Source organism: Suillus discolor, assembly GCF_016758755.1.
Source record: "Suillus discolor strain FC423 chromosome Unknown F5147scaffold_19, whole genome shotgun sequence".
NCBI lineage: Eukaryota > Fungi > Basidiomycota > Agaricomycetes > Boletales > Suillaceae > Suillus > Suillus discolor.
The window spans coordinates 325,242-351,616 of record NW_024541266.1 but is presented as its reverse complement, the minus strand read 5'-3'; the positions used below and the strand labels follow the sequence as shown (position 1 = coordinate 351,616).

Genomic DNA, 26,375 nt, shown 5'->3' with positions numbered 1-26,375 from the left:
CTCTCAAGGGTGAGTTCCGCGATTGTTTCCCGGTGGACATCCCACACAATGACTCGCTACTGGATGATGTGTTCTTCCGTGTGCAGCTTAAGGATGCTAACCAGATTGTACAGAAATGCTCTTATGATTGCCCAAAGAAGTACCGAGCTGCGTGGAAGGTGTTGCTCGATTCCCATGTCAAGAGCGGTCGATTGAGGCACTCGGAAAGTGAGTTCTCCTCGCCGGCATTCATCATCCCAAAGGCAGATCCAACGGTCTTGCCACGATGGGTGAATGATTTCCGGCTGCTCAACTTGAACACCGTGCCGGACAATCATCCCTTGCCACATATTGATGAGATACTCAAGGATTGCGTTAAAGGAAAGTTTTTCGGGAAGATTGACATGACTAACGCATTTTTCCAAACGAAGGTTCATCCTGACAACATGAAGTACTTAGCGGTGCACACACCTTGGGGTAAGTATGAGTGGACGGTGATGCCTATGGGTGTGTGCAATGCCCCTGCTGTGCACCAAAGACGAATGACTGCAGCTCTTCGACACCTCATCAGTCGCATTTGCCATGTTTATCTAGATGATATCATTATCTGGTCGCAGACGCTCGAGGAACACGAGGCAAACGTTCAACTGGTCCTTGCTGCCCTTCGTACAGCATCTCTGTACTGCTCAACGAAGAAGACCTCTTTGTTTAACACGGAGATTGATTTTCTAGGACACCATATTTCCGAACGCGGAATCGAAGCCGACAAATCAAAGATCACGCGAATCTTGGACTGGCCCTTGCCTCGGTGGGCAACGGACGTCCGAGCGTTCCTGGGTATTGTGAGGTACCTGGCAGACCATCTGCCGGCTGTTGCAAAACACACGCTGGCACTTACACCGTTGACGACAAAGGCCGCGGACAAGGTTTTCCCTGAATGGACGAGTGAACATCAAAACACCTTCGAAGGGATAAAGGAACTCGTGGTAAGCCCACAGTGTTTGACAACCATTGACCATGACACACCTGGTGTTACAGTAACATGGCACGAGTCCCCCGCCAGCAGAGAGCCCTCTGCCACCGCACGGCTATAGATGATAGCGGAGTCTCACCAGCTCTGTGACGACAGATGACGACGACGACGATAGATGACGATAGATGATAATAGACGATAAGCGGCAACTGCCGGCTTAGATAAGCGGTCTGGACCGCATATGACGACACATGACGACATAGGTCTAGAAGACCTATTTATGTTATCAAGATAGAAGGCAAGCCTCGTGTTGCCTCATGTACTGATAGAAGGATACCACGTGGATCCTATCTCTGATGGAAGCGTACCGCATGGACGCTATCTACGATAGAAGCCCGCCTCATGGACGCTATCTCTGACTCATGTAGATAAGCATATTAGAACCCAGCTTTAGGCTGAGCTTAGATACGATAGAGTAGCCTTATATAAGGTCGAAGATTACAAGTAGACGTTCCTTACTTTAATCTTACTAGGTTTTCCCTTGAACTCCTTGTCCCGCTAAAGCTACCTGCTCGACATCGACTCGTACCTTCAGTGACGCCTCTCACTGTCTGTAAACCGCTATCATCTCGGCGTAACTGTTACGTCGACTGTAGGTCGGCGTGTGCGAACTAGGATGAGTCTTCTCAGCGACGACTCGAGTGAGTCTACTGAAGCTGAGCGTGGTCTGGCCTTGACGGAACGTCAAGGATTCCTCCGGCGATCTCGGTAAGACGGCGCTCGTCGAGATGCAGGGCTAGCGGATACGTGCAGAGGCGTATGGGAGCGACTCTGAAGTGCGGTCTCACACAAGGAAGCGGTTAAGCTAAGATGAGCAAGTTCTTGGTAGAACCTAGTAGATTAAAGTGAAGTATAATCTACAACAATGTATGTACTTATACATAGTGTATCTAAGTGTTCAAGCTCAGTCTGTAATCTATAGTATATCTGTGATCTAAGATAACCAGACATGAGGTTAGATAAAGTACATGAGGCTTAACCTCTGATCATACATGCGGCGCCAAGGGCGGCTGCGCATAGGTACAGGAAGCGCCAAGCGCTCCGGATCTTCATGAAGCGACATGCTGTATACATGCGCTGATCTAGGGTGTCCATGAGGCGTACAGCCTCCATGGAACAGGTACAAGGCCGTCTAGGCCGGGGGCGGGGTCATAGCATCAGGCGGGGTCATAGCGCCATGAGGCGGAGTCATAGCGGTCCAGACCGCTGTCTTTCTAGGCGCAGGCGGCGCACCGCCGCGCGGGGAGTCTAGCAGAGCGGGGGCAGGCGTAGGGAGAGCTGGGGCTCTAGTAGGTGTTACAGATCCCTGTAACAGTAACCCCTCGTTAACCACCACGAGCTACGTTCGAGTACGCAACCTTTGCTTGTCTGTAAAGGCCGACGACTCTCAGCACTCGGTACCACTGTCGTGGTTGTCGCTGTTAGATTATCCTAGTCGCACATGACCGTTTGTCATAACACCTGGCGACAACAAAGTCTTCCTAGTATGTGACGCCTCAGACTACGCGACGGGCGCTGTACTTTCATGGGGAACGACATGGGAGTCATCATGTCCGGTCACATTTGACTCAACTCAACTAAACTCTGCACAATGAAACTACCCGGTGCATGAGAAGGAACTGCTCGCTATCATTCGGGCATTGAAGAAGTGGCAGTTGGATCTCTTGGGTATGCATATTAATGTATACACTGACCATTGCACGCTGCAAAACTTCGAGCGCCAACGGGATCTGTCAAGGCCGTATGAGATTAAGGGGGATATCGTATGATGAGTCTCTAATACGTATAGGTGTCTGTATATATAGGGATCTGCATCCCAGGTGGTGTCCAATCAGATAGAAGTGTGCATTGACGTCATAGGTAAGTTGCGTCATGTAAGCGTCATGCTTACACCCTTTCCCTCCATCATTGAGACCTTTCCTTCTCCCAAGTGTCAAGTGCCTCGCAATCCTCCAAGTCTCGTCGCGGCAACCATTCGTCGTCCTCTTCGCCAAAACCAACCCAACGAACGAGATACTTCCTTCCTCTTCCGACCTTCCTCTCGTCCAAGATCTTGTCGATGAAGTTTTCGAGTTGTCCGTCTTCAGTCACCACTGGTCCAGGCTTAGGTAGCTCTCGCGAGGGGAAGAGATTAGGGTCATTCGGCTTGAAGGCGCATAACTGGCTAATGTGGAATGTTGGGAAGATATTGGGTGAGTTTGGCAGGTCGAGTGTATACATAGAACTTTCTGGATGAGCTTCAAGGATCGTGTAGGGTCCGTCATATCTCGGCATGAACTTTGCTACGTGCTTGTCTCCCTTCTGGATGTACTCCCGACGACGGTGTTTCGTGGCGAGCATGACGCGATCTCCTTCTTGCAAGATGAGGTGCGAAGCTCGCTTCTTGTTGACCGCATTCGCTTGAGCAGCCTTGCTAGCGATCATGGTGTCGTGAGCCTCCATGAGGTCGAAGTTGAGTTTAGACAGCAGCGAGCGCGCGCGCTTTTCTTCAGGGTCTTGTAATGTAGCCGCTCCAGGCACGAGGGGGGGAAGCATCCTTGGCAAGCGCCCCAGTTGTAACTGGAAAGGCGCGAAGCCAGTACTTGCGTTAATAGTGCTCATGATGTGAAAACGTACCTGAGGGAGCGCCTGTACCCAGTTTTTCTGGTTACGATCAACGTAGTATCGTAGACATTGTGTCACCGTTTTGTTGGAGCGCTCGCTCGAGCCATCCGTTTCTGGATGATAAGCGGAAGACATTTTGACCTTTACGCCCATCAGTTTATGCAGTGTACGCCAGAACTTTGACATGAAAAGCTTATCGTGATCCGAAATTATCTCTTTTGGCAGTCCGTTTTCACAGAACCAATGGTCGAAAAATAACGTCGCGAAGCTTTCGGCTGAGATGTTGTCCCTGCAAGGTACAAGTCGGATGTCCGAATTCAACCTGTCTGTCATCGTTATCAGCATGTTATAGCCGCAATCTTCAGGCAGAGGCCCGACGAAGTCAATCACTACCTATACCTGAGGAGCGTGGTGACTCGGTAGTGATTGACTTCGTCGGGCCTCTGCCTGAAGATTGCGGCTATAACATGCTGATAACGATGACAGACAGGTTGAATTCGGACATCCGACTTGTACCTTGCAGGGACAACATCTCAGCCGAAAGCTTCGCGACGTTATTTTTCGACCATTGGTTCTGTGAAAACGGACTGCCAAAAGAGATAATTTCGGATCACGATAAGCTTTTCATGTCAAAGTTCTGGCGTACACTGCATAAACTGATGGGCGTAAAGGTCAAAATGTCTTCCGCTTATCATCCAGAAACGGATGGCTCGAGCGAGCGCTCCAACAAAACGGTGACACAATGTCTACGATACTACGTTGATCGTAACCAGAAAAACTGGGTACAGGCGCTCCCTCAGGTACGTTTTCACATCATGAGCACTATTAACGCAAGTACTGGCTTCGCGCCTTTCCAGTTACAACTGGGGCGCTTGCCAAGGATGCTTCCCCCCCTCGTGCCTGGAGCGGCTACATTACAAGACCCTGAAGAAAAGCGCGCGCGCTCGCTGCTGTCTAAACTCAACTTCGACCTCATGGAGGCTCACGACACCATGATCGCTAGCAAGGCTGCTCAAGCGAATGCGGTCAACAAGAAGCGAGCTTCGCACCTCATCTTGCAAGAAGGAGATCGCGTCATGCTCGCCACGAAACACCGTCGTCGGGAGTACATCCAGAAGGGAGACAAGCACGTAGCAAAGTTCATGCCGAGATATGACGGACCCTACACGATCCTTGAAGCTCATCCAGAAAGTTCTATGTATACACTCGACCTGCCAAACTCACCCAATATCTTCCCAACATTCCACATTAGCCAGTTATGCGCCTTCAAGCCGAATGACCCTAATCTCTTCCCCTCGCGAGAGCTACCTAAGCCTGGACCAGTGGTGACTGAAGACGGACAACTCGAAAACTTCATCGACAAGATCTTGGACGAGAGGAAGGTCGGAAGAGGAAGGAAGTATCTCGTTCGTTGGGTTGGTTTTGGCGAAGAGGACGACGAATGGTTGCCGCGACGAGACTTGGAGGATTGCGAGGCACTTGACACTTGGGAGAAGGAAAGGTCTCAATGATGGAGGGAAAGGGTGTAAGCATGACGCTTACATGACGCAACTTACCTATGACGTCAATGCACACTTCTATCTGATTGGACACCACCTGGGATGCAGATCCCTATATATACAGACACCTATACGTATTAGAGACTCATCATACGATATCCCCCTTAATCTCATACGTTCATCCACGTTACTGCTGTCTGACCGTCTGTCAGTGTTGTCGTCGCACATCGACGACATCACACTATCTTGAGGTTGTGCACCCATCATACGATGCTACAGGATTTCGATTGTGATCTGAGTACTTGAAATGATCGTCACTAAAGTAGGGAACAAGTTAACGTGAGAGAGAGGTAAATGCAAAAACAAAATGACTACACCGCGAGAGTATCATGGTAATTGATACAACGACTTGTTGCTGGACAGTGCTAGCGTACCATAAAGTTCATGCGTTGTAAAAACGAAGTCAATCTTGAAGTTTGATTGTGTGCAATCGCGATCTCGTACTACTCGTAGATTCAGGTCACTTGGATTAGTGTACACACGATAATGATTCCGAGCCAAAACGGCTGTACTAGTAGCATACGCAAACAGCAACTGGACGCTGCATGTAGCTAGACATCGCTTTACAATTGAAGCTTTGAAAATAAATGTTGAGTATATTCAAAATAATGGATCAATGATGACGCGTTCGGAGTTCACAGGTGCAGTTCTCAGTCTGGTCAGACTCCAACTAGTAACTCCGACCCCCTCCTTCGGGGGAAGACCCCACCAGGGCTCGGCACTTCCCGTATCAATATGAACCAGCTGCCGAGAGGTCAACCGACGCGTTGACACGGATTTCGCACCGCATCTGTATCGCGTCTGATTAGTAGGCACTCGACCGCATCTTATAATCTCTGTGAGATTTCCAGTTGGTCTTAAGAATCTCGTGCGTGAATAATAGATGATAGGATCATGTTAACGGCAGGGATGGTAGATGCACCGCTGATTGTGAAGTTGCATACTGGCCAGGAACGTTCATGAAGACCTCGCGCAAATATAGCATGCTGGTATCGTTTCGCAGCTAACAAAATCAAATTGAAGTAGCACAATCTAGAAGATGCTATCAGTAACTTTAGTATGAAGTACGAAATTGAACACACTGTCTTGTCAACCATTTATAACCATCTGCCAGAATTGTGCTGTACGCCACAGCACCGCTATGTGCTTGAAGCGAACACAAGAACCAACATCATGTTACACTGGCTCTGGGGTAACGTTCTCGTAAACTACCCCATCGGAAGGCCACCGTGATCTAGAGTTGGCATGAGCTGATCAGATGGGACACAGGTCATTGCCTTCCCAGTAGATATGACAGGCACTGAGAGTCTTAAACAGTATTGAAAAGGTCCATAAGATGTTCGTCTTCCCAGCGCCGCAGGCCTAGCAAATTTCAGAACACTAAGAGGAGACTGTTGACTTCAGCTGCAGGGCACCAATGATACGGCCTACCCCAGCGGCTTGGACGGAGCTCGTTTGCTGTTCACAACCAGTGGCAGTGACTACTGGGAGTCGAAGTATCATGATATGGTGGTGAACTTGCCGAGGACAAAAACTCGGGGTAAGTAGTAATCATGGGACCAAGACTGTGCTCTGTGTGCTCTTTCTCTCATAATCAACATCAAATCAACATCAACAAAAGTGTCACTCGCGTGTACGGCTGGTTACTACCTTATTTACTGCCTCAACGCACTCGAGAAATCTCGAAAAACCCAAAATACTTGCGTAGAACGCAGGATGACACCACAGACGTCCCGTCGTCGCGGAGTTCTTGATCCGAGACAACAAGAGAAGCTGGAGGAAGCGACGATGAAGATAACGATATTAATGAACTAGATGCCATGAAGTCAAAAAAAAAAGTGGATGGAGACGAAAAAGGAGAAGAATGAGTACGGATGACTATAGACATCCGGAGCCGGGATTAAAACCGGCCCTGTGTGATCGGTACGACAGACATTTAAATTTGCTAAACCAGTAGGTCCTGGGATAAATGCTCATGCATCATGAATGTATTGCCTGTGACCTGGCTCATAGCAGTCTTCACGTAAGGTATGTTGGCCCCGATTCAGGTATTTGAGCTTGCGGTGTCTACGAAGAGTGTCTGTATGAAATAAACGTGTCAGATAAAGAAATGGTAGGAGCACAAGCAGCTTGCAGTACGTTGGTGGACTCCCCACGCCGATGTCAGCGGTGCATGTTGTCATATCATTAGTTACACTGATGGAAGAGCTGCCGCCAGCTTGTTGGGCCTGGACTCGAGCTCTATCTGCAGCTGCAATGTTCTTGGATCCCGTACGAGTTTATTCTAACAGCGAGCTTAAGAGTAGCCGTGCTTGACACTGTGCGAGGATGAAGGGAAGCGCTCGCTTACAATGAGAGGAAGGCAAGTACTGGCAGGGCAAGCAGAGATGAAAGCGATCTGGGGGGGATCATCTTTGAAATGGGACTGGGCCCGCATGAATAGGCAGATTCACATAGATGCCACCCGATTTGCATGCTCCGCATCTGTAGCGCGAGTCTGAGTACCTGATGTGGCCGCTACTGGACTTGCCAGGCTGCAGTCAGCCTTTGATTGGCAAGCCATCCACGGTCAGGATGCTCGAAGGTCTGAGTAGTTTAAACCAGGGGAGACAAGATGACATGCAATGCGAGAGACACAAGAGCAATGTGAGTAGTGATGAACGAACGAGAAAGCCCGAACAAGCCCGAACAAAGCGGGTAGAGTCGGCAGTGGTTTTAGGAGACGGGAATACGTTTGAGTTCGACAAGAGCCCTCCTCCACTAAAGTGGGAGGAGACCAACACCAAACACATGCATGGAACTTCGTGAAGTAAGAATAAACCGCACAAAGAAGTTAACGACTCGCTAGGAAGGTGCCAAAACTCCTTGCACACTCCTCGCAACTCACATCGACCAGTGACACGACGTTGTTTCATTCGAACTACTCGCCTTCAGCCTCGGAGACCTGAGGATATGACGAAATCGATCTCTCCAAGTTGTCTGCTGGCGCGATGAGCTCAGACTAGGAAACGAACCTTCATAGATCTGCAATACAGACTGCACATGGTGCGTACTATCTTTATTTTATTTGTGTACCATATGTCATTGGTCAACATGCCTCTTCGACACTCTACTGTTGGCTAGGGACTCACTGGAGTGGGATTCCAGCGTACTACTCGTCCTCGAAGAGACTGTATAGTGCATAGTGCACCTGCACTAACGAGGCTCCTACCATTTCTGGCGTTGTCACATCTCATGCACCGCAGCACATACCAGTGCATATTGCGTTATCGTGCAGAGCTTGTTATTAAGCTGATGTAGATGATGATCGTTAGTAATTCGCCATTTAAACTGCCCGTCTGCATGAATATATTCTTGCTCATCAAGTTTCAGTTTATTATATAGGTAGCAAGGTTGGAACGCGTCCAACCCTTTTTACCTTCTACATCACTTTCCCATGTCTCCACAACAGAAAGCTCTTGTTCTTCCTCGTAAGCAGGGCAACTTTGAGCTCAGCTCCCGCAGTATCCCCAGTCCTGGCTACGGGCAGCTCCTGGTGAAGATACAATCTGCAGCTCTGAATCCATTTGACTACAAGATCACGGACACAGATTATGCTCATTACCCTGTCGTTCTGGGAATGGATATTGCTGGCATTATCGAGGAACTAGGCGAGGGTGTCCACAATTTCAGCAAAGGCGATAGAGTGTTAGACAATTCTTTTCCTCGGGTTTGTTGTCTGCATAGGCTCAACCTTGATTTACAGATTGGCGCACTGCAAGTTCACTAATGACTTTACTGCATTTCAGCAGTATGCTTTGACCGTAGCGAGCTTTACAGCAAAGGTTAGTTGTGAGAAAGGTTCGTTGACCACACCGTCAGTTACATCTCATTCCAGATTCCTGCAAGCGAGTCCTTCGATAGCGCAGCTACTGTTCCTCTGGGATTAGATACTGCTGTTGTGGGCTTGTATGGAGATCAATTCGGAGCCAAGATAACACCTCCCTGGGAGGAAGGCTCCGGCGGTCACGAATCAAAGAAACCAATTGTTATCCTTGGCGGTTCTTCCTCTGTGGGTGCATACAGTAAGCGAAGTGAGACTTGCTTCTTCAATTGCATCCTGACAATATTGCAGCTATCCAACTCGCTCGTCTGTCGGGATTTTATCCCATCATCACTACAGCCTCTCCGAGCAATGAAGAGCTTGTCAAGGGCTACGGCGCAACTCATTTCTTTGATCGCAGCCTTTCCGGAAAACAACTTCTGGCGGCCATCAGCGAAGTTACTGACGACCCTATCAACCTTGTTTATGATGCCATCTCGTTGCCAGAAACGCAGTCTGTTGCATGGGAATTGCTTGCGGACAATGGCACTCTCGTATTAACCCTTCCTGCATCAGTCAAGGAAGATGAAGGCAAGGGGCGCAGGGTCGTTTCGACCTTATCATACCCACATACCCCCGAAAATGAGGAGCTGTGCAGCAGCTCCTGGGCCAGGGTCGAAAAGTGGCTTTCAGATGGTACTATAAAGGTTTATTCTGCGACTACTGTTTTGGATTTATGACTTACGAACGATGTAGCCGAACAAGTATGAAGTCCTCCCGAACGGACTTGAAGGTATTATTGGAGGACTGGAAAGGATGAAATTGGGACAGGTGTCTGGAACGAAGTTAGTTGCTCACCCTCAAGAAACACAGTAAATGCAGGGCTATCAACTTGCTCGACATCATGTGTACGAAATCTGCGTCGGTCTTTGTCCGACAGTATCTACTAATCATACACCGGAACGCATACATCTGATTTATGTAAGGATGATCCCGCGTAAGCAATTCGCGTCTATCCCATGAGCGTGCTCCGAACCTGAGCTCCACATGCATTCCCAATCGCTCAAGCGCTCACTAGCACTATCCGTGTGCGTTTGGCGGTCTTGCATTTGTGTGCGTTCTTCGCTTATCTCCCTCCATTTGCAATTATGTCTGTCCTAAGCTCCATAGCATCGCATTCACTCATTTCTATCCTGACTAGGCAGATTTCCATCACATTTTCTTTCAATCCAATGTGTTCAAAAAATTGCGAACAGTTTCTCCTATGACCTGCTTATGCGACGACATTCAATGCCTGTCAAGGGCTGACACAAACGCTTGAGAAAGCCGTGCTTGACCTGTGCACAGATTCATTTGCACATGGACAGCTATACACCGCACTTTCAGGAGTATGACGTCAGTGAGATTAAGAGGAAAAGGTAACAGCAGGCGCAACACCCAAAGGTGGACGGAACGCTTGTATTGGTGTATTAGCACACTTGCACAGAAATCCCTTTGAAAAGACAAGCCGCGCAGCGGCAACCACTTGTATTCTATAGAGTTTGCCCGACTCTGATAATCAGATATGAACGACGCGTATATGTGATTCATATATTGAGTGCGGTGCAAACTGTAAATCAGAAAGGCAAAAGCTATCTTTAGTCTGGTCTGCATCGCACAGATCGCAAAGAATACGCTGCAAGACATGTCAAGGGTAGTGGGGCGCAATTTGGTGTATGGTGTAATCGGGACCGGAGTCAGGATAGTGAAGTTGATCAGAATTGAAGCTTGAAGCTCGGGCGCTTCAGTTGCACAGCCTGCTAGAAGCTGTGAAGCGAACACGAGGACGTGCCAACTCAAACTTCCGGTGCACTTTTGACTTAACGCTCATTGTGTCTTGGTGTCAACACATCGTGACCTGCTGAGGAACATATAGTTGTAAGTAATGATTTTAGACTTTGTCAAATGAAAGCTGAAACGGAGTTCCGCCTAGATGTCTTCACCCATCGTTGTAAGGGAGGAGGCCTCGAGGATAATGCCTCGCCAGAAATTTGAGGGACACATCCGATCTGTCTACAGTGCCATACATCTACGAGGCGAACAACGGATAATGACTTGTTCACGGGACAGCTCGCTGCGGGTATGGAACTTGAAGAGTGGGAAACAGATAGGAAATGACTGGCGGGACGGTGACAGTCCAGTGTGGATCGTAGCGTTGTCTCCGGACGGCAAGAAAGTAGTCAGCGGGAGTATGGATGGTGAAGTGAGGTTGTGGGACATGGACACAAGCAAAGTCGTCGTGAAATGGATTGGGCATACAAAGGGAGTGATTTCTGTCTGCTGGAGTGGAGATGGTCGGCGAGTCTTGAGCGGATCTAAAGATGGGACTGCAAGACAATGGGATGTAGAGAGTGGAAAGGCAAACCACGCACCAATTAAGACAGGGCACAAATTCGTGTGGGCAGTCGTCTACTCGCCAGACATGGCCATGTTTGCAACTGGTGGATCCAAACAGTATTCCATCAAAATCTGGGATGCCAAGACAGGCGAGCTTGTCACTACTCTTGAAACAGCTTCTTGGGTGTTGTGCCTGGCTTGGACCCCGGATGGAAAAACGCTTATATCTGGGTCATATGATCAGTCAATTACGACATGGGACACTTCAACCTGGACACAAATCGCCGTGCTGAAAGGACACACTTGGATTGTGCGATCCATTGCAATATCTCTAAATGGCCGCATCCTCGCGAGCGCATCCTGGGACAACACAGTGCGATTATGGAACCTTGACAATAACCAGCTCATCGGTTCGCCCCTCCATCCATCTTGAGACTTGTGTGACTTCTGTGTCATTTTCGGCAGATGGAAAGCTACTAGCCACTGGCTGCTTCGACAAAAATGCGTATACATGGGATGTTTCTGGGATACTCAAAGAAGCTGGCCTTAGCGAACTTTTGTTGGACAAGCCGGTCCTCGCTGTACGTGACACCGTGACTTTGTTAAATCAGATCTCATTCAAATATATGTAGTCACGACGTTCAGTCCGTCGGCCAATCATCGTCCCTCGGGTGCCCCATGATTTTTTTGATGACTTACCAGGTCGGGCTCACGTACGTCATTAATATCTAATTCAGTACTGTTTTGAACGTCTCCAGGTTTCTGCACGACACCCTCAATCATGGGCATCGCATTTAAGCACCCTTCGTAATTGGTTTTCCTCTTTATTCCACCCCGACGCCCACGATACGTCTTTGCCACCCCACCCTTTCTACTGGGTTCGAAATCGACTCTTGGACAAACCAAGCGATGAAGATCTCGAGCTCCGCGAGCGTCCCTCAGCAGTCGTCGATGTTCCGTATGCTAATGGCAAACGTGTATGTCGTCCTTTTCCTTCTCGAATATTCAAACCCCATCTCATACAGCACAGAGGAATGCATCAGCAAGAGAAAAACGGATGAAAATAATTCCATTGAAACCTGGGAACTCTGCCGCAAGCACCTCACGTCCTCCCAATAGCAATACCACACAACACTTTAATGGCGCGTCTCAAGCCCAGTCTTCGCAAGCGCAGACTACTGTCTCCACTTCCACCCCATCTTCCACCGTCACTGACACAATTCCGAACACCAATCCTCATGTCATTATCAAACACGCTGGGCGCTGGACTCGTTTTTGGCTCTCTATATGCTGTTCCTCTTATGAATATACTGACGGTCATCATTAATCTACCCTTTTTATTTTTTCTTCTCTTAAAGATCTCCTTTGTCATTCTCATAGTTCTGTTGCGCTTATACGTGTACCCATGATCATCAGTAATATATCCCGTCCGTTTCCTTGTGCTTTACGAAGATCTTTCCCATCTCATCCTTCCAGTACATAAAATTTTTGTCGTTACCAACAAGCCTTCACTGATCAGGAAAGCGACTCTTCCCAATAAACATGTGTACCACTGAAATGAACAACACTTGCATCTGCGTGGTGCAGAAATGATACATATGTAGATTGGCTCTAGTCACATCAAGTAGGTAGGGAATCAGTCTACTGAGTCGACGGAGATCCTCGTCTACTAGTACAAGCCGCCAGGGTTTCTCGATACGTCTCGAAAGCGCCACTTTCTCTCCAACCTCAGTACATCCGGGTGAAGTCAGTTGAATCTTCGCGAGATCCCCTCTCACGCTCGATACCCGCCCACCAGTCGATGTCGAACCAATGTTAATCAGCAGGAACCCGTTCTTGACGAGTTTCGAGACCTCTGTTTGTTTCTTCTCCTCTGTACGAACGCCCAGCAAATGGCGGAGAAGGAACGAACATATTTCAAGCTTTAGATTCTCTTTAGAACGCGATGGTATATCCAAAACGAGGATGCTCGCCAGTCTAGACCTTCAGGAGCTTCCCAACCGCACCCAGCACTTGACTAACGAGACGATTCGCTCTGCTCAGCGTAGGATCAATCTTGGTCCGAACATCAATCAGCCCATCCGGAACTGCAAACTGCAAGTGATTGTTCTTGGCGTGCAGAGAGACGATCCTGCTGAAAACAGGTTTGCATGGTTCCAGCCCTGAGCGTCTTTTGTTATAATCTTCAGATGAATCTTGACGTCCTCCCTTAGCCCGTAGGAAGTCTGAGGATAGAACACCACCTTTGAGCTCATCGACCTCAGCACCAGGCTTGTTGACGTCGAACGAACGGATAACGATGAGACGGGTATCGGAAGCAAAGGTGCAGACTGGGATAGGTATACGCTTTACAATGTATTTGTCGACAGCGTCGATATTGTATTTCGGTTGCGTTCCGATGAATGACGACTCGACCGGTAACGATCAGAATATCGTGACTAGGACAGTCCATGAAGGAAATATGGCAAATGACTTGGCCGCATCGTATGCAGGGAGGATTATCTTCCTTGTCTGGGCAGTACTGCCTGGACGGGGACACACCTATGATAGATAAGCATGAGTATTAGTAAGCTCCGGGGCTATGTCCGACATAGGGTTTACGACCACAAATGCGAATTGATTTTTTATATAAAACATGATGGGCTGCCTTAAGGTTAACATCGGGTGCAACTTGAATGACACGATATAATTGAAACAATAGGTGTCCCAATTACAAATGTGTACTGGGCGATGCCGCGAAGAGAGCTCTTGTTGTAGGTTCCAAGGTATGAAGGCAAGCGTGAAGCGGCGTGGATGTTGGCAGTGAGCATGAGTTTTATGTAAAGCTTCCAGGCACCAAATTAAACCGACATCAAATACATTTGACAAAAAGAAGTTAGCGACTTACTACTAGGAAGCCACCAAAATTCCTCGCGACTCATCAGTGAGATCTTGGTATTTTTGTTGTCTCATTCGAACTACCCGCCTTCAGACACCACATAGACCTGAGGCTATGACAAAATTTGGACGAAATCGATCTCTCCGAGTTGTTTGCTGGCGGTGAGCTCACTGGGCTAGCAGACGAACTTCATAGATTTGCAATTCGGACTGTACAATATCATAATGGACTTTGAAATTGGGCCGCTTGTGCGTACTATCTATTTTATTTGTGTACCATATGTCAACCGTGTGCTACATGCCTCTTCGACTCCCGGGTCACTGTTGCCCAGTGACTGACTGGAGTGGGATTCCAGCGTACCACTCGTCCTCGAAGAGACCGTATGGTGCATTTATGTCAGCGAGGCTCCTACCATTTCTGGCGTCACATCTCATGCACATTACCTGTGCGTATGGCGTTATCGTACAGGGCACTGTGCAGTCTCTGGAGCTTGTTATTAAGCTGATGCGCGACAGGACAGCCATCGTTACTAACATTCGCCATTTCAAATGTCCGTCTGCATGAATAATCGTTTTATTGCTCATCAAGTTTCGATTTATTATATAGATAGCAAGGTTGGCAAGGCCTCCAAGCATTCTACTTCTAACCTCCACATCTATTTCCCACTGGTATGTCTCTGCAACAGAAAGCTCTTGTTCTTCCCCAAAAGCAGGGCAACTTTGAGCTTAGCTCCCGCAGCATCCCCAGTCCTGGGGTCGGGCAGCTCCTGATCAAGATTCGATCTGCAGCTCTGAACCCAGTTGACTACAAGATCAAGCATACAGAGGTGGTCGCGATCCAATACCCTGCCGTCCTGGGAACGGATATTGCCGGGATTGTCGAGGAACTAGGGGAAGGTATCGAGAATTTCCGCAAAGGCGATAGAGTGTCAGACAATTCTTTGCCCGTGTCTGCATAGGCTCAATCGTGGTTTATAGAGTGGCGCATGGCAAATTCACTAATGACTTTACTGCATTTCAGCAGTATACTTTGACCGCTGCGAGCTTTACAGCAAAGGTAAGTTATGAGAACGTCTGTTGATCACATCGTCAGCTACATCTCATTCCAGATTCCTGCAAGCGAGTCCTTCGATAGCGCAGCCACTGTTCCTGTGGGTTTAGATACTGCACTGGTGGGCTTGTATGGAAAACATTATGGAGCCGGTATAACCCCTCCTTGGACGGAAAGCGCCAGTGGTCATGAATCAAAAAAACCAATTGTCATCCTCGGTGGTTCTTCCTCTGTGGGTTCATACAGTAAGCGAATTGAGATTTGATTCTTCTTCAATTGCATCCTGACAGTATTGCAGCTATTCAACTCGCTCGTCTGTCCGGATTCTATCCTATCATCACTACAGCCTCTCCGAGCAATGAAGAGCTTGTCAAGGGCTACGGCGCAACTCATTTCTTTGATCGCAGCCTTTCTGGAAAACAACTACTGGCGGCCATCAGCGAAGTTACTGACGAACCTATCAAACTTGTTTATGACGCCATCTCGTTGCCAGAAACACAGTCTGTTGGATGGGAATTGCTTGCAGACAATGGCACGCTCGTATTAACCCTTTATGCGAAAGTCAAAGAAAATGAAGGCAAGGGGCGCAAGATTGTCCAGGCGTTCGGAAACCCACATGCCCCCGAAAATGAGGAGCTGTGCCGCAACTCTTGGGCTAGGCTCGAGAAGTGGCTTTCAGACGGTACTATACAGGTTTGTTCTGCGACCACTGTTTTGGATTTTTGTTTCACATTTATGTAGCCGAACAAATATGAAGTCCTCCCAAACGGGCTTGAAGGTATTATTGGAGGACTGGAAAGGTTAAGATTGGGACAGGTGTCTGGAAGGAAGTTGGTTGCTCACCCTCAGGAGACACAGTAAATGCAGGGTTGTCAACTTGTTCCGATTTGCCGGGACTTATTTTAAACTACGAGCAGTGTTCATTCCGCACATTCAGGTCACCATAAATTCGCGTTACACTGCATTGCCAAATGCCTATCTTGTTCTCCAGATCTGCGTCCGCAGTGTGTCTGTCTATCTGAAGCGAAAGATGCTATTCGAAAAGCGGTTTGGATTGAACTACTCCCTTTATAGTAAGAAGAAGCAGAACGCGCTCCCAGTGGTGGCCCCTGCAAGAGATCTTGGCTCGGTCGGGCGATATCTTGTCTTCGACTGGATCAGACAATCTTCTGAGTTCAATAACTGTCTTCCATCCCATATTACCTTCTCATACCGCTCCTCCGCGCACTCTTTTATCTTTGTCTGAAGATCATATCCGCACCCAGGTCTCTTCGCTGCGACAAACCGTGCCTGCAGATCTAGCATTGAAATTTTTGACCAGGTTGAACAGCTGAGAACTCCCCGCTTTGGGACACCAGGACACTAGAAATACTGTAGCCTACTATGTAGTGTGGCTGAGCGTTTGGGCAATAATTTAAGTATCTGCTGACATAATCTCACACCGTTCGATGCTAGTACCGCTCTTGCACTTCACAGATCCCTTGTATACCTTCGCACACTTACCTTGGTTCTATAGGCATCTGGTTTGGACGCTTTGTGATGAGCGGAATCTCTGAGGCTGACACTAGCACTCGCCAAGGGACAGCGGTGCCTCCTTATATTCCAACATGAACGACGGATAACTGGCGAAACTCAATTCTCCAACATCACCTTTTGTATCTGTACCATTTTGTTGGACAGCAATTATGTCAGAGCCCTTTGCATCGCCACGAAAGTTCAGAACGACAGCGGCCGACAGCCGTGACCCGTCGGACTCCTGGCATATAAAGAGACACTTGAGGAGTACAAGGTGGGCATTCGTTGATTTGGGTCCTTTCTCTCTCTGATACTACACTTCGTTGAAGGTCTATACTCATGATTGAATTACAGCACAAGGATGCTGGCAATGCATACAGTCGCGACCAAACTGGGACGCAGTGGCAGCCACACCCATGGATCGCACAGACAGTTGGACGTCCATCGCACATCTCGCAGCCTGATCCTGTTGTTCACACTATTTGTTAATTACTTCCATCTCCATCTCGTTTTGAAGCACTTGATACTGATATATGATATCATCCATGATATCCCGTTAACTTACAGTTTGATTTTTCGTATAGTATATCATAGTCCGCATTATTTTGCCTACGGGAAGTCATCCAGTAACACCATATGTACACCTACGCCACCGAGTCTCCTACCATTTCAGGCATCGCACCTCATGCACATTGCATATGGCGTTATTGTGCAGGGGCAGAGCTTGTTATTCAGCTGATGCTACAAGGAGTACTAGATGAGGCTTCTTACTAACACCGCTGCCATCTTCCCGTCAGCATGAACTTTAATCCATGGTGTTTTCCCCACCCACTCTAGTATACCCTCCACATCTCTTTGGCATGTCTCCGCAACAGAAAGCTCTTATTCTTCCCGAAAAGCGGGGTGACTTTGAGGTTGGCTCTCGCAGGATCCCCAGTCCCGGGGCTGGGCAGCTTCTGGTTAAGGTTCAATCTGCAGCCCTGAACCCGATTGACTACAAGATCAAGGACACAGGGGCGGTCGTGACCCATTACCCTGCTGTTCTGGGCATGGATATTGCTGGTGTCGTAGAGGCACTAGGGGAAGGTGTTCAGAATTTCCGTAAGGGCGATAGAGTGTTAGACAGTTCTTCACTAGGTTTGCACCTGTCTGTATAGGCTCAACGCTGGTTTACAGATTGGCGCATGGCAAGCGTAATAACGACTTTACTGCATTTCAGCAGTACACCTTGACCGTTGCGAGCTTTACAGCAAAGGTTAGTTATGAGAAGGCTTATTGACCATATCGCCAACTACATCCCATCCCAGATTCCTTCAAACGAATCCTTCGATAGCGCAGCTACTATTCCTACAGGATTGGACACTGCGCTAGTGGGCTTGTATGGGAATCATTATGGAGCCGGGATAACCCCTCCTTGGACGAAAAGCGCCGCCATTCACGAATCGAAGAAACCGATTGCCATCCTTGGCGGTTCTTCCTCTGTGGGTTCATACGGTAAGCGTAGTAAGATTCGCCTATTCGGCCGCATCATGACAGTATTACAGCTATCCAACTCGCTCGTCTATCGCAATTTTATCCTATCATCACTACAGCCTCTCCGAGAAATGAAGAGCTTGTCAGGGACTACGGCGCAACTCATTTTTTTGATCGCAACCTTTCCGGAAAACAACTGCTAGCGGCCATCAGAAAAGTTACTAGAGGTCCTATCAGAGTTGTTTATGACGCCATCTCGTTGCCAGAAACACAGTCTGTTGGATGGGAATTGCTTGCAGACAATGGCACCCTCGTATTAACCCTTCCTGCATCAGTCGAGGAACATGAAGGCAAGGGGCGTAAGACCATCCAGACTTTTGGAAATCCACACACTCCCGAAAATGAGGAGCTGGGGCGCAACTCCTGGGCTAGGGTCGAAAAGTGGCTTTCAGACGGTACTATACAGGTTTGTTCTGCGACCACCGTTTTGGATTTATGTCTCATACGTGATGTAGCCGAACTATTATGAAGTCCTCCCAAATGGGCTTGAAGGTATTATTGGAGGGCTGGAAAGGATGAGATTGGGACAGGTGTCTGGAACGAAGTTGGTTGCTCACCCTCAGGAAACACAGTAAATGCACAAGTTGCTGCTAGCTTGTTCGCCAAGGACTCTTTCTTGCATCAGGTGGCACACGATCAAATTGTACACTAGGCATCGCAATTACAAGTTTATATATGTACAGTGCTAGGTAGGAAATCGGATGTAAAAGAATGCTTGTAATACTACGTACACGCCCCAAAATATTTCTGCCCCCTACACCAATGACGGTCCAATATGCACTGAAGTCACATTCTCACGATCATACCACTGACGCGGCCTAAGGGAACGCGTCTTAACACTGAGTCTATCTCTTACCAGTATGTCTTCATCTGCATCCTCATCAAAACCCGCAGATAAACAACCAGAGAAGCCCAAGGAGGATGACAATCAACCTCACCTGGGGGTTCTTGAAGAAGACGACGAGTTCGAAGAGTTCCAAGTAGCAGGTGATCAATTCAGTCGTCATCTATGTCATTAACGTTTACTGATCATGTTATCTGTAGACTGGGATGATTCTAGCACAGATTTGGCGCACTTGAAGGGCGCTGCACCCGGGGTCGCAAAATCAGCGGGGGATAAACTTTGGGAGGATAATTGGGACGATGACGACATCGAGGATGAGTTCAGCGTGCAGCTACGGTATGCAATTCTTCTCTCGTCTTGATGATACATTTTCCCAACTCACCCATTGGCTAGGAATGAGCTCGCTAAGGCAGGGAAAGCGACTGGGGACCCGATGCAGCAATAATGACATCGTATCAGTGGTTTTGCCAAGTGACTCGTCCAGTCACTGTAGAATATACAATACTTCAGAAGTCTCATCATCTGCACTATTAAATTTTCAGTGTGTACTAGGTTTCTCACCGGAACTCTGGCTGCGATTAGCCACATATCCGTTGAACAATCACATCCACATTAATCAAACAAGACAAGGAGAGCAAGGGTCGTGGAAGGTAAGCCACCTTCAGAAGAATAGTTTTCCTCACGAAACAGGTACATGTCACCAGTGCAGATCTCCGAAGACTGCATCTTAAGTGATTAAGTAGGTATTTATACAACTGAGTAAGGAAATATCGTGGTACACAAACATAAACGTGAATTATAATCAAGATCATCTGCTTGCAGCGCAACTACACTTTGGTCTCTGAGTCTGTGTCCTTGATCGCTGAACTTATCTCTTGGCCTTCCGCATATGACACGGTTTCAATTTCAGGAAGACCCATAAGTGAGACATCGAAACCGTGCGCTTCGAGGTATTCCCGGAACTACGTTGCGAAGTATGTGAACGTTGCGGGCAACGGGAGGGACAACCACGCACCTTCGCATCCTCTTCCTTCATACCATCGTGGTCCAAGGGTGTCACAAAAAAGTAAACAACGATTGCGCTCAGGATGGCAAGACCGCTGCCAATCCAGAAGGGGCCAGTGTTCCCTTTAGCTGAACTTGAGCCACCAAAATCCGTGACTATGATAGGGAACACTGGACGGACAAACAAAACGCTCAGTTCACCCGTCGTACGGCAACTGTATGGCACCTACCCCAAGTTCCAATAAATGCGCCGATTTTTCCAACAGCAGCTGCAAAACCGTAATACTGGCCACGCACAGCAGTAGGTCCGGACTTTGCACCCAATACACCAAGGCAGTTTCCAGGACCTAGGCAAAAAAAGAGTTCAGAAGACGAAGGGTGATTGCGCAACCCCACGCACCAAACTCGCCGAAGCTCAGGAAGATGCCGTACACCACCTGATGAACCACTTAGCATTAATTATCTGTGTTAGAAAGATACCTACAGCAAAAGCGCCAATGTGTTGTGACAGTTGGGTATAAAGGCCACTCATGATAAATCCAACGACTGCTTGCGCGAGAAGGCCAGTGATCTAACATGTGATTCAGAAAAGGCACACCGCATCTGCTTAATAATGCTCACTATAGTGACCTTTGGACCCAAAAGATCAACGAAGAAGGCGCCCACAACGGTGCCTGCAGAATGTGAGCTCTGGAAGTTCGTCATCGTCCAATAGACTAACCTGGGATGTAGAACAGGCTGCGAAATCATGTAAATAGGAGCATGAGTCACGAACGGGTGAAGGCTTACTTGATCACAACAGACCAACCAAAGACAACGGTAAGGGATGAACTGCCGCCGGTAACGCTGCCAAGACGGTTAAGTTCTACTCATATCAAGAAAACAAAAGCAGATGCATACGCATTGGTGACTGTGGATGAATAAAGTCCGAACTACAAAAAAAATCAGTGATAATTTATTTCGTAGGTGTCTGACAGCATACTGGGTATCTGGAGGTATGTGAGCAACTAGTCAAGAATGCATGGAAGCGGTTGTAGACATACGTGATGAAGTCATAGATGAACCATACCAGCGAGATACCAAATAGGCCACGCCAGTATCTTTTAATGACCAGTCTGTATGGGATACGGACATGTTTCATTGAATCGCGCTTGTAGCGATTAGGTTCCTCCATGCGCAGCCGCCAAAAGAAGACAGCAACAGCAGGAACTACACCAAGCCCAAGCGAGAGGCGCCAGACGGCACGAAGGTGGTTGTCCCCGAATCTGAAAAGCAACTGTTAGATAGATATTACAAGATGTGGAAGTGAATGGCGGCACGGACATCCAGTAAAGTACTAATGGTACGAATGCTCCAATAACGAAACCGGCATCGATCATAGAGTCTAGGCAGTGTGTTTTAGAATACTGGTGATAAAGATATTTTATCACATCGGCTCACTCGTTGCGAGCACCAGCCATCGGTGTTGCGAGTTCTTAGCAATGCCCTCTTCCTCCGACTGTTCAGATGCAGACACGGAACCGCAAGGGTATTCAGCGCCGACGCCAATTCCAAGAAGGAAGCTGTGTTAGAAATAATGAGTGGCAGAGACGATCTCGCACCGGCACATGTACTTACCGGCATGCAATAAGCATAGCAAGCATGCCATCGAGGCTGTGATTAGCACCAGACGAAGCAGCTGAAAGACCAGAAAATATTGCAACGATCCCAGTTGCGGACATCTGTTTCAAAAGCATGACTTGCGGGTTGCTCGATTGAGATTGACATCTACTTACCATACCGAATTTGCGCCCAACTTTGTCGGAGAGATAGCCAAAGCTGAGCATACCCACCACGGTGCCTGGTACAATTTAATTGCAGATCAATGAAGGAGACTCAGTTACGCACCTGCGAAGGCGACGCTAGAGAGTGTGGTGCTGTAGTTTGTAGTGATGCCGCCGGAACCAGTGCCGTATATGCGTTCCAGAACTGTGATTCACATTAAACCTTCAGTAAATTTCATGGCAAAAATCGCTTACGAGTGTTGACTGCAAGACAGTTGAATTCGAGGTCAAAGAGGGCTCATCAAGTTGAATAATCACCCACCAGAACCAATGACATTGTTGGCATAACCTGCGAACGATTATCAAATTCACGTTAAAGGAGACAGATGTTGTACCTGCTTGCCATCAGAAAACAGAGCCGTTCCACAGCTGTGAGAAAGGATCCAAGCATCGTGATCAATTTGAAGATGATAAACAAACACAAGATAACGTACGCAAAGATGAGAGAAATACTATTCAGGGGGACCTTCTTCTCAGCCATGGCGTTGAGGGAGGCAGTGATAGAGGAAGTCGACAAAGAGCAGGCAAAGAATCTTTTGTATCAACTCCACCTCTTAAAATAGAATCGTGGCTGAATCTTATAGGTGATCCGGGCCCTGGAGACGCATACGGTCACCAACTTAGAGCAATTTCTCTGCCATTTTCGCTCAATGTTGATTGGTGGCATACCAGCAAACGTGTGCTCGTTGACGCATTCTACTTCGTGCAAGTCACAGTCCAGGTAAATTTGTGCTCTGCCGTCTGAGGTGTCTGTTACAGGCATTATAGTACGTATCAAGATGCTTACTGGGGTTAGAACGTGATTGTGTATCACGATGTTCCTGTGTGCGTGTGTGGCAAACTCCAATCAGCTTGCTGCCAGCCATGTGAGCAGCATTTCCTTTCCTGTCTGATACTTGGCCAAAGCTAGGGACGGGATGTCCCGGGACACGGCGGCTGTGCGACGACCCCCCGCTCGCTGTGTGTCGACAAGGTTGATGGACGGAGAGGAAACCGGCGAGAATGTTAGCGTCGATCTGGCATGTAGTATGTACAGTGTGTAAGTGTCACTCAGAAACGGCAACTCCTCGGCCGCAATGTTGTGATTAAATTTTGATAGGAAACGTATAAAGGAACGTAAATCTAGACTTATAACAAATATTACTATTGGTTACCACTAGTTCGTGCACTCCCTACATCTCGTGCACGGTTCAAAACAACACTTTGTTGGAGTCGGACGGTAGTAGACATAATCCGAGCAACGCTGACTAACAGCCAAGAGGTGTGCAAAAGGAGATTCCCGAACACATAGCTCGCCTTTACATAAGCAAACAAACCTTAATGTATAGCCACTCTAAGTTATGAGCGACACATTTTGAGTTCCTTGCCAGTGGCCTCAAATCATCGTGAAATCATTTGGTGAGTACCATAAAGGGGGTGTTTTTACTACTGTAGAATAGATCTAGATAGTTATTTTAATGAAACACAAGCATGTAAAGATGGTACCCACTAAATGTCAGATCTTGGATGTGATTTTTGAGAACACATGATCAATATGATGTGTCAATATCAATTCAATACAACCTGTCAACAACTCACACCTCTCTCTCCTTACACCTCATGTTGTTTATAGTTTGTTTATCGGTACGTCGAGTACCAGCTTACCTAATCACGCAAGTACATACAGACACATTAGAGTTACTCACACCTCAGTCCGCTACACTACGAGTACGCAACTGAGGTAAGACATTCATTACTATAGTTCATTCTTTTACTAACTTCACTAGTATACACTCGTTTTATCTAGGTTAGTATAAGTCCGCTACACTACGAGTACGCGACTGAGTATACACTCGTTTTATCTAGTCTTCCGTTTGTTCCCGCACGTTGCAACTTCGAACAAAAGGTTATGAGCCCTGCTTCAAATTCAAGCACAAAATAGCCTAGAAGTGACAACGTATCTACACCTACACAATGTCCAACAACCCATCAATCTCACAAGCCCAAGGTTCACACTCCCATCCCTCTGCCTCATCAGCATCCAGCTCGAAGAAAGTTATACAGGCCTCAAACAGACTCTATGACATTCCATCACTAGAGAATGATGGCTCAAATTTTCAGAACTGGAAGTTTCGAGCAAAGAAAGTATTCACAGTGAGGAGACTTTGGGGGTTAGTCACTGGAGTGGAGGTACAGCCTCCTGCCACAGACCCAGATGCACTAAACAAATGGCTTGAGAAAAATGAGGAAGCTCATGCACAGATCACACTCACACTGAAGGACGAACCACTAAATGGAGTCCTACACACAACATTGGCATCTGATGCTTGGACGAAATTGTGCGAACAATATGAGGGGAAGGGCAAACAAAGCATAGCCTACTTGATAGGTGAACTGTTTTGAGGAACTCTGTCAGACGAGTCATCTCTAGAATCCCAGCTCAATTCAATGCGACAGAAGGCACAAGTACTGAACTCACTTGGCCAGGCTCTTGAAGACTCTCTTGTGGCCATAGCTATGGTCATATCTCTCCCACCATCCTACTCGACTCTTAGAACTATCCTCATGTCAACGAGCGACAAGATCACAATTGAAGGAACTATCAGCCAAATCCTTGTTGAGGAGAAGTCATGTCAAGGTGCAGATTCTCAAATGGCTCTCATAGCCAAGACTTCGGATATGTCAAAAGAGAGCTCAAAGACGGACAAGAAGAAGAAACCTGGCAACTGCAACTATTGCAAGAAGCCAGGCCATTGGGAGAGAGACTGTCACAAGAAACTGGCTGAGAAGGCCAAAGGTCCGGACAAGGACAACGAGCAGGAAAAGCCAAAGACTGAGTTGTCAGCAAAAGTAGCAGCTGTAGTCGAAGAAGACACATCAGCATTGCAACTGTTCGTCGCACATGACTCTAAGGATGAACCAAACTCCATGGAATGGATCGTTGATTCCGGTGCTTCAGCAAGCATGTCGTGTCGTCGAGATTGGTTCAGGACATTTTGTCCTTTAGTCCCAGCGCAGCGAGTCGTCATTGGAGACGGAAGGTCAATCAAAGCTACAGGAATTGGTAGCATTGAGCTCGAAGTCAAAGTTGGAAAAGGGAACATGCGCTGAACCATACTGCAGGAGGTGTATTATGTCCCCGCTCTAGACGGAAACTTACTGTCAGTGCTGCATCTGATGAGCAAAGGTTTGAAGCAAGCTTTGACCAATGCACCTGCACAATCACTTGAAACGGGTCCATAGGGGCACTAGCAACACAGCAACAGTCCTTATACATCTTGAGAGGACAGACTTGCAGTAGCGAGAGAGCCTATATCATTGAAGGTCCAAGTCAGCTATTAGATGCCATAGAACCGATTAGAGCACTCACAGCCTGCTCGTACTCATTGAAGGCATCCATGGAGACTTGGCATTGTCGACTCATGCATACCAATCTCAATTCTGTGAGGAAACTGTATGGGAAGGATATGGTTAGAGGCATGGAAGTTTCAGGGACAACAGCTCATGAAACAGATGTATGCAAGGCCTGCCTCGAAGGGAAACAATCTTGCAAACCTATCCCAGACAAGTCTCAAGTTGAGAATCCTTGTGTTCTGCACAGAACATATTCGGACATATGTGGACCCATGGAAACGACCTCATGAGGTGGATACTGGTACTTCATGATGTTCATTGATGCCTGCTTGCATCATCTAGTTGTCAAGTTACTAAAGACAAAAGATGAAGCATTTGGACTTATGAAATTGTATTTCAAATGAGCAGAGACCGAAACAGGCGAATGTGCGAATATATTCCGTAGCGATGGTGGTGGAGAATATGGCTCGAAGGAATTTCTAAAATATCTAGAGTCAAAAGGAATCCATCATGAGAAGACAAATGCCTACACACCTCAGGAAAATGGAGTCGCCGAACGAATGAACAGGACACTAGTTGAGTCCGCATGTGCATTTCTCAGTGATGCCTCCCTCCCAAAGAAGTTTTGGGGAGATGCAATCCTACATGTAGCTCATGTCATCAATTGAGTCCCCACATGCGCATTAAAAAGGGATGTCACACCTTTTGAAGCATATACTGGAAATAAACCTTCAGTAGCGCATTTGAGGATGTTTGGTTGCAAAGCACATGCGCACGTACCGGACGAACGACACCAAAAGCTCGATGCAAAGTCCATTGAGTGTGTTCATCTAGGATATGCCAAGCATCGGAAGGCATATGTCTGCCTGCAGAGGTCGAGTGGGCGGATATTGGAGTCTAGGGACGTAGTGTTTGATGAAGGGGACTGTGGAGGGTCAAGCTGAGTGAAGATAGCTGTTGATGATACCGAAAATCACCAAGTCAGTCAACAGCAAACACAATCGAAGCCAAATACCCTACCGGCAGATCCAGATTCAAATG

The 26,375-nt window shown here is 47.6% G+C and overlaps 10 protein-coding genes across 10 annotated transcripts; 7 read left to right on the top strand and 3 right to left on the bottom strand.

Moving 5' to 3' along the window:
- Positions 1-3,289: 3,289 nt before the first annotated feature.
- On the bottom strand, positions 3,290-3,613 carry F5147DRAFT_526495 (uncharacterized protein; the record flags this gene model as incomplete). The annotated part of the gene is made up of 1 exon (XM_041430002.1): positions 3,290-3,613. A coding segment is annotated over one exon (324 nt), but the record flags the coding sequence as incomplete, so codon positions are not given.
- An 818-nt stretch (positions 3,614-4,431) lies between these two features.
- On the top strand, positions 4,432-4,755 carry F5147DRAFT_526076 (uncharacterized protein; the record flags this gene model as incomplete). The annotated part of the gene is made up of 1 exon (XM_041429991.1): positions 4,432-4,755. A coding segment is annotated over one exon (324 nt), but the record flags the coding sequence as incomplete, so codon positions are not given.
- A 3,432-nt stretch (positions 4,756-8,187) lies between these two features.
- F5147DRAFT_107674 (chaperonin 10-like protein) lies at positions 8,188-10,177 on the top strand. Its single transcript, XM_041428058.1, has 6 exons — positions 8,188-8,220; positions 8,548-8,862; positions 8,921-8,999; positions 9,053-9,239; positions 9,290-9,684; positions 9,734-10,177. The coding sequence occupies exons 2-6, from the start codon at positions 8,612-8,614 to the stop codon at positions 9,851-9,853; spliced, it is 1,032 nt and encodes a 343-aa protein (XP_041294385.1). The 5' UTR covers positions 8,188-8,220; positions 8,548-8,611; the 3' UTR covers positions 9,854-10,177.
- A 1,377-nt stretch (positions 10,178-11,554) lies between these two features.
- Positions 11,555-12,726, top strand: F5147DRAFT_687738 (uncharacterized protein). Its single transcript, XM_041436865.1, has 4 exons — positions 11,555-11,934; positions 11,986-12,066; positions 12,112-12,330; positions 12,384-12,726. The coding sequence occupies exons 1-4, from the start codon at positions 11,689-11,691 to the stop codon at positions 12,678-12,680; spliced, it is 843 nt and encodes a 280-aa protein (XP_041294384.1). The 5' UTR covers positions 11,555-11,688; the 3' UTR covers positions 12,681-12,726.
- Positions 12,727-13,026: 300 nt separating this feature from the next.
- Positions 13,027-13,753, bottom strand: F5147DRAFT_558778 (eukaryotic translation initiation factor 2 subunit 3-like protein; the record flags this gene model as incomplete). The annotated part of the gene is made up of 2 exons (XM_041430552.1): positions 13,027-13,284; positions 13,337-13,753. Coding segments are annotated over 2 exons (675 nt in total), but the record flags the coding sequence as incomplete, so codon positions are not given.
- Positions 13,754-14,901: 1,148 nt separating this feature from the next.
- F5147DRAFT_752742 (chaperonin 10-like protein) lies at positions 14,902-16,166 on the top strand (the record flags this gene model as incomplete). Its single annotated transcript, XM_041440222.1, has 5 exons — positions 14,902-15,158; positions 15,209-15,287; positions 15,340-15,526; positions 15,580-15,974; positions 16,023-16,166. The coding sequence occupies 5 exons, from the start codon at positions 14,902-14,904 to the stop codon at positions 16,140-16,142; spliced, it is 1,038 nt and encodes a 345-aa protein (XP_041294382.1). The 3' UTR covers positions 16,143-16,166.
- Positions 16,167-16,997: 831 nt separating this feature from the next.
- On the top strand, positions 16,998-17,582 carry F5147DRAFT_107570 (uncharacterized protein). The gene has a single exon (XM_041428057.1). The coding sequence runs from the start codon at positions 17,158-17,160 to the stop codon at positions 17,533-17,535; it is 378 nt and encodes a 125-aa protein (XP_041294381.1). The 5' UTR covers positions 16,998-17,157; the 3' UTR covers positions 17,536-17,582.
- Positions 17,583-17,656: 74 nt separating this feature from the next.
- F5147DRAFT_574331 (chaperonin 10-like protein) lies at positions 17,657-18,904 on the top strand (the record flags this gene model as incomplete). Its single annotated transcript, XM_041431213.1, is given in 5 exon segments — positions 17,657-17,911; positions 17,923-18,051; positions 18,104-18,290; positions 18,341-18,735; positions 18,785-18,904. 5 exon segments carry the CDS (start codon positions 17,657-17,659, stop codon positions 18,902-18,904), a joined length of 1,086 nt encoding a protein of 361 aa, XP_041294380.1.
- Positions 18,905-19,126: 222 nt separating this feature from the next.
- F5147DRAFT_687725 (DSS1/SEM1 family-domain-containing protein) lies at positions 19,127-19,648 on the top strand. The gene is made up of 3 exons (XM_041436864.1): positions 19,127-19,316; positions 19,374-19,509; positions 19,567-19,648. The coding sequence occupies exons 1-3, from the start codon at positions 19,190-19,192 to the stop codon at positions 19,616-19,618; spliced, it is 315 nt and encodes a 104-aa protein (XP_041294379.1). The 5' UTR covers positions 19,127-19,189; the 3' UTR covers positions 19,619-19,648.
- A 352-nt stretch (positions 19,649-20,000) lies between these two features.
- On the bottom strand, positions 20,001-22,482 carry F5147DRAFT_687715 (major facilitator superfamily domain-containing protein; the record flags this gene model as incomplete). Its single annotated transcript, XM_041436863.1, has 15 exons — positions 20,001-20,135; positions 20,189-20,349; positions 20,409-20,525; positions 20,579-20,615; positions 20,663-20,749; positions 20,800-20,894; positions 21,154-21,443; positions 21,502-21,562; positions 21,619-21,740; positions 21,796-21,899; positions 21,954-22,018; positions 22,066-22,146; positions 22,264-22,290; positions 22,345-22,370; positions 22,436-22,482. The coding sequence occupies 15 exons, from the start codon at positions 22,480-22,482 to the stop codon at positions 20,001-20,003; spliced, it is 1,455 nt and encodes a 484-aa protein (XP_041294378.1).
- Positions 22,483-26,375: the final 3,893 nt, after the last annotated feature.

Bases quoted from the DNA above. Each gene is read 5' to 3' on its own strand.
- F5147DRAFT_107674 (XM_041428058.1), top strand. From the start codon at position 8,612: ATGTCTCCACAACAGAAAGCTCTTGTTCTTCCTCGTAAGCAGGGCAAC. The intron at 8,863-8,920 runs GTTAGACAATTC...CTTGATTTACAG, and splicing joins TTCAGCAAAGGCGATAGAGT to ATTGGCGCACTGCAAGTTCA. The intron at 9,240-9,289 runs GTAAGCGAAGTG...ACAATATTGCAG, and splicing joins TTCCTCTGTGGGTGCATACA to CTATCCAACTCGCTCGTCTG.
- F5147DRAFT_687738 (XM_041436865.1), top strand. From the start codon at position 11,689: ATGGCCGCATCCTCGCGAGCGCATCCTGGGACAACACAGTGCGATTAT. The intron at 12,067-12,111 runs GTACGTCATTAA...GAACGTCTCCAG, and splicing joins ACTTACCAGGTCGGGCTCAC to GTTTCTGCACGACACCCTCA. The intron at 12,331-12,383 runs GTATGTCGTCCT...CATACAGCACAG, and splicing joins CGTATGCTAATGGCAAACGT to AGGAATGCATCAGCAAGAGA.
- F5147DRAFT_107570 (XM_041428057.1), top strand. From the start codon at position 17,158: ATGCTGGCAATGCATACAGTCGCGACCAAACTGGGACGCAGTGGCAGC.
- F5147DRAFT_687725 (XM_041436864.1), top strand. From the start codon at position 19,190: ATGTCTTCATCTGCATCCTCATCAAAACCCGCAGATAAACAACCAGAG. The intron at 19,317-19,373 runs GTGATCAATTCA...TGTTATCTGTAG, and splicing joins CGAAGAGTTCCAAGTAGCAG to ACTGGGATGATTCTAGCACA. The intron at 19,510-19,566 runs GTATGCAATTCT...CCCATTGGCTAG, and splicing joins GAGTTCAGCGTGCAGCTACG to GAATGAGCTCGCTAAGGCAG.